This window comes from Scardinius erythrophthalmus, assembly GCF_964197995.2.
Source record: "Scardinius erythrophthalmus genome assembly, chromosome: 2".
NCBI lineage: Eukaryota > Metazoa > Chordata > Actinopteri > Cypriniformes > Leuciscidae > Scardinius > Scardinius erythrophthalmus.
The window spans coordinates 56,056,471-56,071,395 of record NC_138222.1 but is presented as its reverse complement, the minus strand read 5'-3'; the positions used below and the strand labels follow the sequence as shown (position 1 = coordinate 56,071,395).

Here is a 14,925-nt window from a genome sequence, read left to right as displayed (position 1 = left end):
AAGGAGATTAAAACAAAACCACTGGATGGATTTTAATCATGATAGGATGGTTGTGTACAGGCACTGCCAACAGACATTTCAGTGCAATCAACTTGTAAAAGTGCATGTACCATTATATGACCCCTTTAAGTCTCTACTGTAACTTTGATCAATTTAATGCATCCTTGCTGAATAAAAGTAAAAACTTTATTTATTTTTTATCTCCAATTTATTTATGACTCCAATCAAATGAATTGTAGTGTACTTTTGTGTTTAAATAATTTGTATGCATGAAAGATTTTTCTGTTAACTTTACTTTTGCAGATAAAATATACAAAGTTCAAAGTCTTGTTTTAATTAATATCATTTAAATATCCGGGGAACACTTCAAGATGTTTCTCCTATCCTGTGGTCTGCAACAACAAATAAGTCAATAAATTCAAGACGGAACAACTTTCTTTTGTCATACTGTAAGCATTAACCACACCAGTGCAGTAAAGTGGACAGTTTCACACAAAAACAGTAGCCATTTATAGTGTTTTATTATAGCAGGTGTTTTAGATCTACATGTCTCTGTATGGAGATCATCCTCTATTCTACAACAACTGTGACAACTGGCCTTTCATTGTTTCAAAGTTAGTGCCCCTAAAATCATTCCTATAACTTCTATATAAACTATTCCACTCATAAGACAAAGTCTTTCCAAACATGTGCACAGTGTTGACTCTGATCTGAGACATTAAGGTCTGTCTGTCTGTGTGTGTGTGTGTGTCTAACCAGGATAAGGATAAGACAACAGAACAGCCTGTTTGGGCCCAAGCTCTAGCTTCTCTACCGACACCTTGCGATCCACGGGTAGATTCACAGTATCTGTGGTGGCTCGGACCCGAGCCTCGGCCGGCAGGTCACTGTTGGTCAGAGTCATGGTGTCTGAGACGTTTCCCCAGTTTAAGGCGACCAGGAAGCGTTCGCTCTGATCCCAAAGGCGGAGAAATGCTAATGAAGTGGCTGAACTGTACAGACTGACATATTCTCCGTGCAGAAGCGATCGCTCTTTTCCTTTCAGATCACTGAGCGCTTTGAAGAAGTCACGTACTGTGGTACGCTCTTCCTGTACAGTCTGAGTCAGAGGAACGAAAGGAGGAAACAGAGTGCATGTGTTTTTAAAATATGCATTTTTACTACAGCGATATGAAGAGAAATGTGAAAATGCGATAATGTAAATGTACCTTTGCCGTTACATTGGCATCTTCTGCTTTACTTTCCAAGTCCCACATTGCTTGAATTTTCTCCTGTATGGGTTTAATTAGGTCAACTTCATGAATAAAGTAAAGGTTTATGGACATCTTGTTTGATTTTCATTGCATGCTCCACTCACCCCTGCCTTGAGCCCGACCTCGTCTCCGGCGCTGAACACAGGAGTGCCGGGCAGTGTGAACAGCAGTGTGTGAAAGAGCCTCACTGCTGGAGATCCCAGAGACCGTCCTCTCAGCCTCCAGCCCAGGCTCGTCTGCAGGTGACCCGAGTACAGCTTCTGTATCACCTGTGCCTGTGTCACGCCGGACTCGGTCGGATCAGCCAGTTCAGTCAGGAGCAGGTCAACACCTGAGCGGTTCAGCAGGAGAGAGACTTCATCCACAGGGAGACCGGTGACTGATCCCATTAGAGCTCTGAGAGAGATCAGGAGAGATGGAGAGGTTTGGGTAAGGGGAAACTGCCAAAGAAAATAGCATTTTGACATTTCTTTACTCTGGAAATTCTGGATTCACTAGCTGTGAGCAGTACCCCACTCTGTCCACCAGGTGTCTCTGTTTAACTAGTTATATTTTCCCAACAGAGTAGTTCTTCACTAGTCACAAGCTCATACCTTTTTTTGGTCTCTTCAGTTTGGTTGAATATGGCTTGAATAGACGGCCAGGCTTCTGTGTTTGCGATGTCGTTCAGATGAGACAAGATGATGCCATCCACCCCCTTACTGAGCCAGTATACGCATGCCTCCTACAATGAAGCCATAGAATGGATCAAATAAATCTGTTTATATGGCATTGATTAATGGAGTATTGAATTACACTTTTTTTAGTTTCCATTTACACTGTCGTTCAAAAGTTTGGGGTAAGGAATTTCTTCTGCACACCAAGGCTGCATTTATTTGATTAAAAAAATACCTAAAAAACTGTAATATTGTGAAATAGTATTACAATTTTAAAAAACTGCTCTGTTTTTAAAGATTTTTTTCATGTAATTGCAAAGCTGAGATTTCAGCAGCCCATTTAGTGTCACATGATCCTTCAGAAACAATTCTAAGGCCTTGTTTACCTGGTATTAAGATGTGTTTTGGTCGATCGGATCACAAGTAGACGATCGGGAGACTCATTCCCGTTCACACCTGGTGTTTTAATCCGACTCTTTTGTCCACTTTCAACCACTTCTGTCCTGATTTCTTCGAGGGGAGGGTCTATGAGCGGGGAAATGTGTGGGCTTTTTCAGATCTTTCGATCTAATGGACAAAATAAGCTCACGCAATTTACATATGAACGCACACGGATACAAACAACAGAAAAACATACGGAGAGCATCCGCTTTAGTTTCTGCTGTGACAGCCGTAAGATCAGCCGAACGCTGTGAGTGTGTGTTAGAAATCAGGAATGGTGAGAGAACATTGTGTTTGGTGCGTTTTTCTTCTTCAAACCAAACTTGGGTCTCCAGCCGACAAAGTTAAACCCCGTCTGGCCAGCGCTCCTCATAATGTTGCATTTTATGTCAGTAAACGGTCTTTTGTGGCTGTTTGAACACATTCGATCACATGGGCGTTTACACTAAGAAAGCAATCTGGTCGAAAGCAATCTGGTCGAATGCGAAACCGAAATGCACTTTTATCCAGGATTCTTTGAGGAATAGAGAACTTTCAAAAGAACAGCATTAACTTGAATATGTGTCTTTATTGACACTGATAAAAAGTGACCCCAGACTTTTGAACGGTTGTGTTGTCTGCTTTTTTCCCTGTTCAGTCTCTTTATACATCTCTTCTTATCAGCACTTACCTTGAGTCGCTCAGCAACAGTAGCAACACTGTTGAACCAGACTGAAACTCCCCCATAATTGGGTGTTAGATCCAGCACTATGGAGATTCCTGAGAGGGAGAGAGGAAAACAAGGAGAGGAGGGGGAGAGTTAACAAACCAGAAGGCTGTTAAATGACCTTTCCTGAGTTTATCCTTCCTGACAAAACCAAAAGCCTAATGTTTGCATTGTATGATGCCTTTATTTTCTGGAAACCACAGTGATGTTCCTGCTAAATCCACACAACGGTGTTTGATTTACTGTTGACACTAAAATGGTACAATATCTATATGTGAACTGCCAGGGGAACATACAGATTGTTTGTGAGGTGACAAAGTTCTGTATATTTCCAATATAAGGAACTATTTAAAAAAATTACGCTAATTGTATGAAAAAACGTTTATGCCACATAGTCAGGGTCAGAGTAATATCATGGGAAATCAATGTCTGCCATTTATCAAGCTTTTCTACATGCACTCATAGAGAATAACTGGCTCATGGTCGCAGTTCTCTTCATCTAAAACGCTTCTGATTGCACTGGCAAATGCCATGCGAGTAAAAAAAGCACAAAAGCATAATGTTTCAATTCTGCAAAAGCTTTACCATCATTGTTCTGTGATTTAATAAATGCTTTTATTAATTTGATTGCAGCTTGTGCTTGTCATGATGACAATGTAAAGATATTTTTTAACAGTTCAACACACTGAGAGCCAGTTGTTGCTCAATCCTTTCTGTTCGTACTCAATTATTGAGTTGAATATCGTTGAGTCTCTGTCTTTAGATGTGATTATTGAGTTGAATATCGTTGAGTCTGTCTTTAGATGTGATTATTGAGTTGAATATCGTTGAGTCTGTCTTTAGATGTGATTATTGAGTTGAATATTGTTGAGTCTCTGTCTTTAGATGTAATTACTGAGTTGAGTCTCTGTCTTTAGATGTGATTATTGAGTTGAATATTGTTGAGTCTCTGTCTTTAGATGTGATTATTGAGTTGAATATTGTTGAGTCTGTCTTTAGATGTGATTATTGAGTTGAGTCTCTGTCTTTAGATGTGATTATTGAGTTGAATATTGTTGAGTCTCTGTCTTTAGATGTGATTATTGAGTTGAATATTGTTGAGTCTGTCTTTAGATGTGATTATTGAGTTGAATATTGTTGAGTCTCTGTCTTTAGATGTAATTACTGAGTTGAGTCTCTGTCTTTAGATGTGATTATTGAGTTGAATATCGTTTAATCTGTCTTTAGATGAGTTAATATGTGACGAGGCTGATATTTTATTTCGAAAACCATCATAGTAAACAAGTGAGGTCACCTTTTCTATGTGCTCGTTCCAACAGAGAAGTCAGTTCCTCTTCAGAGCCAAAGTCAGGGTCAATGGCAGTTAGTTCCAGTGTGTGTGGAAAGTCTGGTTGCACAGTGTGTATCGGACCCAGAACAAGCCCCTTCACCTTCATCTGGCTCAGATAGTCCAGCTTCTCCTCCACTCCTGCAGAGAATGACAGTTAGAAGAGTTAAAAAGAAGAAGAGGAAGTGAATGAGAGATCATCATCATCATCATCATCATCATCATCAGATAAGCTCCAGAACGGTCTTTTAATTATTAATCTGCTTTGATTGATTAACCACAGTACTGTGCACAGCTGAAGATATCAGGGTTTAAGGTCACTGTACTTGATTATCTTAATTTAGTCTACAGTCTGTGTGTGAGAGTGTGAATACTTGCGCAATATCACAATTACAAACTCAACCAAAGTTGAGTTTAGAGAGGGCAGAATCTTGCACAGATCAGCACATGCTTCCTCACATGAGGGAGTCACAAGACAGTCGACATCAGCAAATCTGAAATCTTTTCTACCCCCAGTTTCACAGACACGGCTTAAGCTAGTCCTAAACTAACATGCACGTTTGAGCTGTTTTATTGCACTCGCACTGACATATCTTAAAATATGTCTCAAGATGCACATCAGTAATGTTTATTTCTAATATAAAAGCTACTTAAATGCCCTAATTAAACTAAGGCCTAATCCTGGCTTTATCTAAACCTTGTTTGTGAAGTGTTTTATCTTAGCAAAGAGCCAAAATACTGGGACTTTCATGTACTTGATGCCTGTTGTCTGATTTGTTTATTAAAAAGTATTATAGATCATTATTAAAGTATTATTTATCAAGAGCGTATGAAGTTGAGAGATGAAGGCAAGATGTGTTGCCATTTTTCAATGATTAACACAAATAGTAAACAATTTGCAAATGACTGGAGACATTCTCACCTTTCAGTTTATTGTCAGAGAAAGCGCTCACGTCAGATATCTTGTACAGAGGACCTTCGTTCCACCAGTTCATCTCAGGAATGGGTTTACAGCGTGGAGCCTGTACTATGATCACTATTGCTCCAGCTAACATGCCGACCCAGCCGAGCCAGAACAGAACCAGCAAAGCCATACGAGTCCGAACCCACCTGTAGAAAACATGCAAATTATAGATAGATAGATACTTGCACCAGATAGATAGATAGATAGATAGATAGATAGATCGTACCCAGTTGTACCGGCGACTTTCATTAACTCCTCCTTGGAGAGGCCCGTAAATTTGACCTCTGTGTCCTCAGGCACTTTGACCTTTACGGAGCCATTTTTTTCCGTGCCTGTCGGAGTTTCTCCGGTCATCGGCAGTTTTTCCTGATCCATCTCGTTCAGTTCTACGTCCTTCATGTCGTCGTCTTTATTCATGTTTGACGGTGATTTCAGAGCGGTCTGTTTAACCCTCGGTGAAACTACTTATGAAATCACAGCTAGAAAAAATAAATGACATTATATTTTACATATATTTAAGACTAAAATCAACTTTCAAAATTAGTTTTCAAAATCTGACCCTTTGACCTTTTTTTAGGGTTTCATCATTTATTTACGGTCTTTTCTATGGTCTAATATGGATGTATTAGGGTAAATTATTGTTCACTATCATCAATACTTTCTGGAAAAGTACAGCTTTTTCTCCCTGTCTTCTATAAAACTTACTAACATCAACCTAAAACACAGGCAAAAAGGCTATTGTACTGCCTGCCAGTTATGAACAATGGTGCCAGCTACACAGAAAATATGCATTCCCTAAGGACTTTGTCATTTATGCATAACACACAGATTTTTTTGGTCTTTTGAGTTGTTGATTTTACAAAATGTGCATTAAAAATGACCAACAACTTAAAAAAACACATTCGGATGCACAATGATACTTTTTTTAAAACTGAATTGATGTATTTCCTAGTCTAAAATGAATTCACTATGGAGCCTTGGCAGCATGTGACCTGACATGTGCTAATGTCTCTTTCACTTCCTTGAGTTACCGAAAGTGTCAAGCTTATGGCTAATACATTTTAATTTTATTGGCTGAAGGGGAGGTCATATGTTAATACTAACCTGTCATGTTTTTATTATTATTGTTTAATATTATTGTATTCTAATTTCTAAATGCAATTTTCTGTGTAATTTATAAGTGACGATAGTCGATTGCACATGTGGCTGATTATCATTGCCGATACATAGTCGATGCATCGACTATGTATCGGCAATGATACAATCATAAATGAGGATTAGCTAATAGAACCAACAATAGAACCAATAAAACACTAACTCAAAACAAACAAACAAACAAATTAATGTCTTAATAAAATAAATAAAAAATAAAGATTTAGCCTACACGCGTTTCAAATTTGTTTGCAGAATACCATATTAGGCTACTTTATGTTTTTGCATAATTATGTTTTTATAAAAGTAGGCTATGTTAAATAATGAAAACAAAGAATAATCCTAATGAATGAATAAATGAACGAGACATACCTGCAAAAAGAAGAAGCTTCCGTTTCAAGCAGGACTCGCGCCGTTAAACTCTACAGAGACCACATCTGATGGTCAATCCAGTTTATATAGTGTCGACTCCACTTGCACCCGCCCATTCGCTATCTAAGGAGGAACTCCAAAGTAACTTGGAAACAGATAAGACTATAATAGTCTAATGCGACGACATCAAAACTACACGCGTTTTTAATGTACCCTACTGAATTTGCATACCGCTCGAGAAGTTACACTACAATCACGACTGTAATACAATCATAGATCCTGAAGAGCTTCCACCTTAAATATTCCCTCCTGATCCAGCGCATCTTTGAGCCTGAGTTCACGTGAGTGAACTGGAATTCATCCTGAACAAACATCCCCATGAGAACCAGTAACTCTCTCTGATGAAAAAGAAAATAGGCTAGTTGAGGAGAAAATCATAGTAGGCTAATAAAAAAAGTGCTTACTCATAACATTCAGGCAGTCTTCTTAAGACTATAGCCATAAAGTGCAATGCTTAACTGTATTTATTGCACAATCATGTCATAAAACACTGGGTTGAGCTTTCTGTAACAAAGATCCTGCACACAAAGGCTGAATAATTTGATCAAGATAATGTCTGTTAAAAGAGACAGATCTATCAAAGTAAGTTTCCCTAAAAAACATTAGAAACAAGAGTGCTCATCATGATTGCATGGGTAAAATTGAATATTTTATTGCTATTTAAGGTTACAAAACTTTGGTTCCATAAATGTTAAAAAGCCACAAGCCAGTCACCAATGCGTGCATGATGTGTTGTTGCATGTGAATATAGGCTAAAACGCAGAGGTTTAATTTTATGTTTGTTTTTTCTTTTCTTTTCCAGTTGAAAAAATACATGCCTATATCCCTGCTTGCTTGACAATGGAAGGAGGGAACAACAAAAGTGGGTGATTTATAATGCCACATGGCATACTTTCCAAACTTGTTGTCGGCTCGACCGCCATTGTGCAGTCAGTTTCTTTATCTCATGACTGTAGTTGTCATGATTCCTTTAAACAGCAATCTCATCACAATGAACATCGTACTTCCAACTCGTCTGTGCTTCCCGCATTAGTCCTTGATTTTTATTTTTAACATTTATGAGGTTGTTCAGCAAATACATACTCTAAACAATTCTCTCTCCTGCCAATGTTCACTTTCCCTCTCAGCCTACCAAGAGAACAATGCGTGAGTGTTTTTCCCATGTGACAGAACAGTATGTTGGCCCCTTCTGCCTCACAGTGAGGAGAATTTCAAACAGTCCCAGGGCAGCGGGGAGGGTCAAAGGGATTACCAATATTATTCTCTCTGTACTGGGAGAGTGAGACTGTCTGTTTCGAACTCTGCTTTAAAGAGTCCTGTAGTGTTCTAATCTAATCAGCCTGAGATTGTCCATAAATTCCTAAAGATTATTGCTTGTTTTATGCTTGCAAAGTTCAGAATTACACTGTTCAGAAGTTTGAGGTCAGTTATATTTTTAATGTTTTTGAAAGAAGTCTCTTATGCTCACCAAAACGGCATTTATGTGATCAAAAATACAGTAGAAACAGTAATATTGTGAAATATTTTTACAATTTAAAAGAACATTTTTATATTTTAATATATATTAAAATTTAATTTATTCCTGTGATGCAAAGTTGAATTTTCAGGATCATTACTCCAGTCATCTCGGTTGAAATTGTGACACGAAGCGACAAAGCGACATGATCCCATTCATTTTCAATGGAGGGCTGGCGACTTCCGTTAGAAGTCGACAGAATGTCAAGCAACGCGAGTCAGGTGACAAAAATGTTACTTTATGCAAATGAGCAGTGACAGGGGCCCCTAATAGTCCCCACCTTTTGCCCCGCAAGTGATGGCCCTGCCCTCACAAAACAAAAACAGCAGACGGAGTGAATGAAATTGCAAATTCACTCTCTGACAGTAGGTGGCGCTTATTGAACAACAGCGAAATAGCATGTCCTTGGTTACTGCTGTACACAAAGCAGCACTGAGCTTATAAACAGGTATTGGGAAGTAGAGAAAAAAAGAAAATGCCATCAAAACTTTTCGGTCCCCCCCAAAAAAAGGTTGCCAATCATGTTTGAAGTAAAAACCGTTCGGTTCCGATTTATGTCCAGTCGATCGGTGCATCTCCAGAAAATTTAATTATTTTTACAGTTGAAATCAGTTGAGTTGATTAATATTTTTATGGAAACCACGATACACTATTTTTTTCAGGATGAATAGAAAGTCCAAAAAGTCTATTTATTTGAAACAGAAATCCTTTGTAACATTATAAATTATTTTACTGTCACTTTTCAATTTAATGTGTCCTTGCTGAATAAAATAAATCATTTCTTAAAAAAAAACAAAATCTTACGGACCCAAAACTTTTGAGCATAGCATGTGACTTAAAGGGATAGTTCACTTTGAAATTAATTTTTGGTATGTTTTAGCTTACCTCAAGGGCATCCAAGATGTAGGTGTCTTTGTTTCCGCAGTAGTTTCAATTTTGATATTTTTAGGTCAAACCGTTCTTGTCTGTCAGTCGTATAATGCAGGTCTATGGTCACTAACTGAAAGAGCTGCACAGAGAAGTCCAAAAATCACCTTGAGGTAAGCTAAAACATACCAAAATTTAAAGGAGAACTCCGGTCAATTTTAACATTGAGCTCATTTTATTGTACATTTGGAGTGCTGTCAATACAGAGAACAACTACAAAAATCGGTGTTGCCTACACCGATTTATTCTATTTTTAAAATTTGCACCCTGTTGACTTCAATAGGGCAAGTACTAAACCTGCTTTTAGCCTCTTAACATCCTTGATGTGTCATTACAAGTGCACAGCTAATGTGAGTGATTCCTTCTGAGTGAACACGAGTGGATCTGACTGCAGTAGATGTAAAAGATATGTATAAAAATGATGTTATTTAAGCCAGCGCAAAATACCTGTTTACATCCTGTTTTTCGGTTGAAGTCTAAAGTAATCGATTGCCGAGTTCACGCGCGTGATCATAGGTAACTAAACCTATGCGCGTGAACTCGGCAATCGATTACTATGGACTTCAACCGAAAAACAGGATGTAAACAGGTATTTTGCGCTGGCTTAAATAACATCATTTTTATACATATCTTTTACATCTACTGCAGTCAGATCCACTCGTGTTCACTCAGAAGGAATCACTCACATTTTCTGTGCACTTGTAATGACACATCAAGGATGTTAAGAGGCTAAAAGCAGGTTTAGTACTTGCCCTATTGAAGTCAACAGGGTGCAAATTTTAAAAATAGAATAACTGATTTTTGTAGCTGTTCTCTGTATTGACAGCACTCCAAATGTACAAAAAATGAGCTCAATGTTAAAATTGACCGGAGTTCTCCTTTAATTTCAAGTGAACTATCCCTTTAAGTCAACCAACAGACATCCATCTAAGGCGACCATTTTAATTCTCTGTAGGTCCTTATAATTGCCTAATTTTATACTTTTTGTGTCAAAAAAGTATAAAATGATGTTAAACCGTTAATTCTGTCTGTATGCAAAACATGCATTCTCTAAATAATCGAGGGACAAAAGGTTTAGACAATCTTCTAAAAAATACAAGTATGTCTACAATACAAAGTTCTGTCTTGAAACTCTAGATGGCGCAGGCTGATAGGTCCTTAACTCAATCTGCTTGCAATCACATCATTGTACTCTATATAGGCCACAGCTAATTGGTTCCTGCTATGTCAGTAGCCAATGAGCTCGCAGCTCAACCTTCAAACACTTGGTCAGCTTTTGCAGTAAAAATGTATTCCGTTACAGTTACAAATTACTTCCTGAAAAAAGTATTCAGTAACGTAATCCAAGTACTATAATATGAAAGTAATGTAACTGATTACTTTTTGATTACTTAAAGGTCACGTATATAAATAAAGTCAAGCAAGAAGAAATATTATTAAAAAAAACAACAACGACAAAAAACTTTTATTTATTAAGAACTTGGTCCAGTGTACAATATTTGCAAAATATACACACAGGCCTGAATATATATATTTATATTAAGGGCTATAAAGACATCTAGTGGCTAATGTATTGTATTACAGATTATTTTGTTTTATTTTTAACTAATTTTTAACTAAAAAATAAAAACACAACATTTAGTTGTGTAAAATAGTTTATTTTAAAATAGGCCTACATGTTGACTAAAGCCGTGATCTTTCTTAATTTGCCTGACTGAACTTGGGGCGTTGGCAGTGGGAGTTCCCCTACGTTACCTAGGTCCTAGACAGCGAACATCACGTTACGTGAGAAAATATTAAGAAAGGACATTTTGGGTACTAAAAAAGCTACTCTCCTAATTTCTACAAAATAGCAGCGGAATTTCCATGAATTAAAAGCGATTTTACCCGCAGGCAGCATCGTTTCTACTAGGCTAGTAGCAGTGATTCAATCTGCGTCTGAGGAGATGCACATGCAGTGCGTGGCACACGTGAGTCATTACTGGCAACAGAACCAGGAATCAAGCAGCGCTTAATATAGTGTTATTATGCCAAAATACTTATTTATTTAGTTTCAAATTAAACCATTGTAATCCTGAAAGTATTCCCCCTTTTTTCAAAATGTAACTATAATCTGATTACAACGTTTTTTGACGTAACTGTAACGGATTACAGTTATTGGAGTTTTGTATCCTGATTACATAACGCCATTATGTATTCCGTTACTCCCCACCCCTGCATGTACATTACCATGACAAACACTCAAGAGAGTTGTCATGACAGAAATAATGTTGTTTCAAAAAACAACATTTTCAAAAAAGTTGGTGTTTAATGAAACCTATTTAAATATCATTGACCATTATTATGTTCAGTATGTACTACATTTGAATGGCTTGTGTAATTCCAGGGGGAATGTCTGGGATGATGTTGTGACTGGAATAACCTAAACAGTAACACAGACCAGAGTTAGTGAACAAACTGTTCAAGAACAGACAGTACATTCACAATCGCATTTTAATTATTCACGGTTCCTAAATTCAGATCAAAATGGAAATATTTTACAAATCTAAAAAGTCCACATAAATCAATTTTAGGACAGTGCGCTCAGATCTTTTGCAGGTGAGCGGGGGTGAATGCCAAAGGCAAGAGCTCTCTTAGACTGGTCTTCTTATAGGTCCCGTCTGGCTTAGTGAGGTAAACGTCCCATTCAGTGCCAAACTAACACAACACAGGGTTGAGAGAAGGATAAAAAAATGAGAGAAAGGCCATGATGTTCAAAAGTAATGACTGATAAAATATGAGCACAGCCATACCTCCATTAATACCTGTCGACATGCACCACATGGTCCTACAAAACTATCTTTGATATCACTGTTGGTCAGATGGAAAGAAAGAAAATAAAACATTCTCAGTGATTCAAATGGCAACATTTCAGTATTTGGAGTCTATGATTTACCATGTGACAGCTATGGCTGTAAATCTTCGGTATCCTTCAGCGACCGCTCTCTGTATCGCAGTTCTCTCCGCACACACGGTCAGGCCATAGGAGACATTCTCAACATTGCAGCCTAAAACAAATGATGGAGTTCAAGATCGCTCTGACAGCATAATAGGATGATAAAGAGCTGAATATATGGCAGTGAAATGTGGTTGAATCGTGTTGCTTCAAAACAAACACGAACAAGTGCATCTGGTTACCTGTGATAATGGCGCCCCCTGTCGTCAAAATGGCAGCGCCGACTGGAAACCCACTGTACGGACAGTAAGCCATTTCCTGTGCTTGCAAGCATTTAGCCACTAGTTCCGCGACTTTACCCATAACAAAACAAAAACGCATCAAAACACCGCGGTTTTATTTACATAAATATTATGCACCTTACCACAAACTATAAGGTTATGCATTAAGTATGAGGGATGCATTGCAAAACAGGTTACTCAGGTTACTTACACATGCCAAACATATCAACTCGGTAACGTGCATTAAATGCAAAGCCGCGTTAAATGTGGCTATTTTACATGTACTATTGGATTAAATGTTTACCTACCAGCCATAACAACTAACCGTCTCGTTACGCTGGACTAGATAGTAGGCTATAATGCCTTTGACAGCGTGTTTTTTAAAATATAAAGCAGTTTGGCGAACAATTGTTGTTGACTTCCCAGGAATAATGATATTTCTGGGACGGGTGGGGTGGTGTGACAGGATAACTGATGTTGTTGATGAAGCATGTGCTGTGGGCGGGGCAAACAACCCAAACAACCTATCAAAACCCTCCTTGCTAATCCCTCCCATGAATTATTCAATCAGGTTACACTTTGTTTCGATGGTACACTTTAGACATTATAACTCTATTTATTTTGAGGCAGTCTGCAGTAGACTAATACTCTGAGAGTATTAGTTGTCATGTAGTTGCAAAGTTACATATAGTTAGTAGAATGTCTAAAGTGGACCATCGAAATAAAGTGTAATATATATATATATATATATATATATATATATATATATATATATATATATATATATATATATATATATATATATATATATATATATATATATATATATTTAAATATATATAATTTATGACTTTTATTGTTTTTTATTGATGTTTTTTGATAGTTGCATTTTAAGTTAATAAGAGAAGGTGCTTAGAAGCAAGACATGGGTATTATTTAGCAGGACAGTCAGGCCTTTATATTTTTATATATGATATACAAGTCTGTGTTTTGATTGCTTAAAGGGATAGTTCACCCAAAAATTCTGTCATTAATTACTCACCCTCATGTCCTTCCAAAACCATTGTTGTACTGTATATGATGAACAGATTGAATTAAAGGCTTGTATTCACATATACACATTCATCAACTCACACATCAGTCGTGGTAAACTGAAGTCTTGCAGGTTTGGATCAGCATGAGGGTAGTAAATGATGACTGAATTTAATTTTTTGGGTGAATATCCCTTTAATTTTCAACTCTCAAGCAATGTTTAATTATTAAATAAAAACATCCAGATCTTTATTGATGGAACAAACACTATAAGAAAATCTCTTGTAACAAATGATTAATATATATATTAATAATACAGCACATTTTCAGAGAATCACAGGCCTGCATGCATCTAAATTTTAACATGCAGTTCTATCAGTGCAGACAACAACAGTACAGTTGTACAAAATGGTGTACAAACAAAAGACGAACAGTATGGACACACAGAGAAAGCATATATTGTTGAACCAAAATGCAAACAGATACAGGGTTCTATGACAGTGGTTTCCAGTGGAGGAGTCACTATTAGGAGGATATATGGAGTAAATCCAGTAGGTACCTGAAAGAGCAAACATGCAACCATCATTTACTTTAGTTTCACTATTTTTATATATATAATATTTACTGGACTGTCAATAACTATCTCTTTCCCTCACCTGCAATAAACCAGCACACAATGAATACACAGAGCATCAAGATGAAGGCAGTGCAGAAGCGAGCCAGCGGACAGTCATCTAAAGTGTTCCTCAGGTACATGAGCAACAGGGACAGCAGACCAGTCGCCCCGAGCACAGTCATATAGACGGGGAGCTTTGGTTGAACAGGGCACTCATGAAAATGGATTGTTCCTAGAAACATTTATCCAAACAGCCAGATGACAGTGTAAAAATTAAGTACACACTGCAAAAACTGCTTTTCTTACTTAGTATTTTTGTCTTGTTTCCAGCCCAAATATCTAAAAATTCTTAAATCAAGATGCATTTACTAGATAAGTAAAATTAGATAAGATATTATGTCTTGTTTTCCGGGGGGTTTTGCTTAAAACAAGCAAAATTATAATCTTAATTCAAAACAGAAACAGATCATTTTTCTTACCCCGTGGACAGATAATTTTGCTTGTTTTAAGCAAAAACTCACTTAATTTTGATTTATTTCCCCAGAAAACAAGACATAATATCTTATGGCATTTTACTACTTTAGTAAATGCATCTTGATGTAAGAATTTTTTTGATATTTGGACTGGAAACAGGACAAAAATACTAAGTAAGAAAAGCATTTTTTGCATTGGTGCAATAAAACTTTT

At 37.2% G+C, this 14,925-nt stretch overlaps 2 protein-coding genes across 2 annotated transcripts; both read right to left on the bottom strand.

The window, feature by feature from the left end:
* On the bottom strand, positions 1–7,223 carry LOC308685079 (amino acid transporter heavy chain SLC3A2-like). Its single transcript, XM_081356587.1, has 9 exons — positions 6,872–7,223; positions 5,574–5,826; positions 5,306–5,493; positions 4,351–4,524; positions 3,021–3,109; positions 1,847–1,977; positions 1,358–1,649; positions 1,209–1,271; positions 1–1,099 (listed from the first exon to the last, which is right to left on the bottom strand). Exons 2-9 carry the CDS (start codon positions 5,762–5,764, stop codon positions 752–754), a joined length of 1,476 nt encoding a protein of 491 aa, XP_081212713.1. The 5' UTR covers positions 5,765–5,826; positions 6,872–7,223; the 3' UTR covers positions 1–751.
* A 3,601-nt stretch (positions 7,224–10,824) lies between these two features.
* On the bottom strand, positions 10,825–13,091 carry LOC308685137 (cytidine deaminase). The gene is made up of 5 exons (XM_081356698.1): positions 12,899–13,091; positions 12,552–12,662; positions 12,310–12,421; positions 12,167–12,224; positions 10,825–12,071 (listed from the first exon to the last, which is right to left on the bottom strand). Exons 1-5 carry the CDS (start codon positions 12,903–12,905, stop codon positions 11,958–11,960), a joined length of 402 nt encoding a protein of 133 aa, XP_081212824.1. The 5' UTR covers positions 12,906–13,091; the 3' UTR covers positions 10,825–11,957.
* Between the last annotated feature and the right edge of the window lie 1,834 nt (positions 13,092–14,925).

Coding starts and splice junctions, on each gene's coding strand:
- LOC308685137 (XM_081356698.1), bottom strand. Junction 12,225..12,309: donor ACAGCCATAGCTGTCACATG/GTAAATCATAGA, acceptor TCTGACCAACAG/TGATATCAAAGATAGTTTTG. Junction 12,072..12,166: donor GTCGACAGGTATTAATGGAG/GTATGGCTGTGC, acceptor GTGTTGTGTTAG/TTTGGCACTGAATGGGACGT.
- LOC308685079 (XM_081356587.1), bottom strand. CDS start 5,764: ATGAATAAAGACGACGACATGAAGGACGTAGAACTGAACGAGATGGAT. Junction 3,110..4,350: donor GGAACGAGCACATAGAAAAG/GTGACCTCACTT, acceptor TCTCCCTCTCAG/GAATCTCCATAGTGCTGGAT. Junction 1,650..1,846: donor ACTGAAGAGACCAAAAAAAG/GTATGAGCTTGT, acceptor GATCTCTCTCAG/AGCTCTAATGGGATCAGTCA.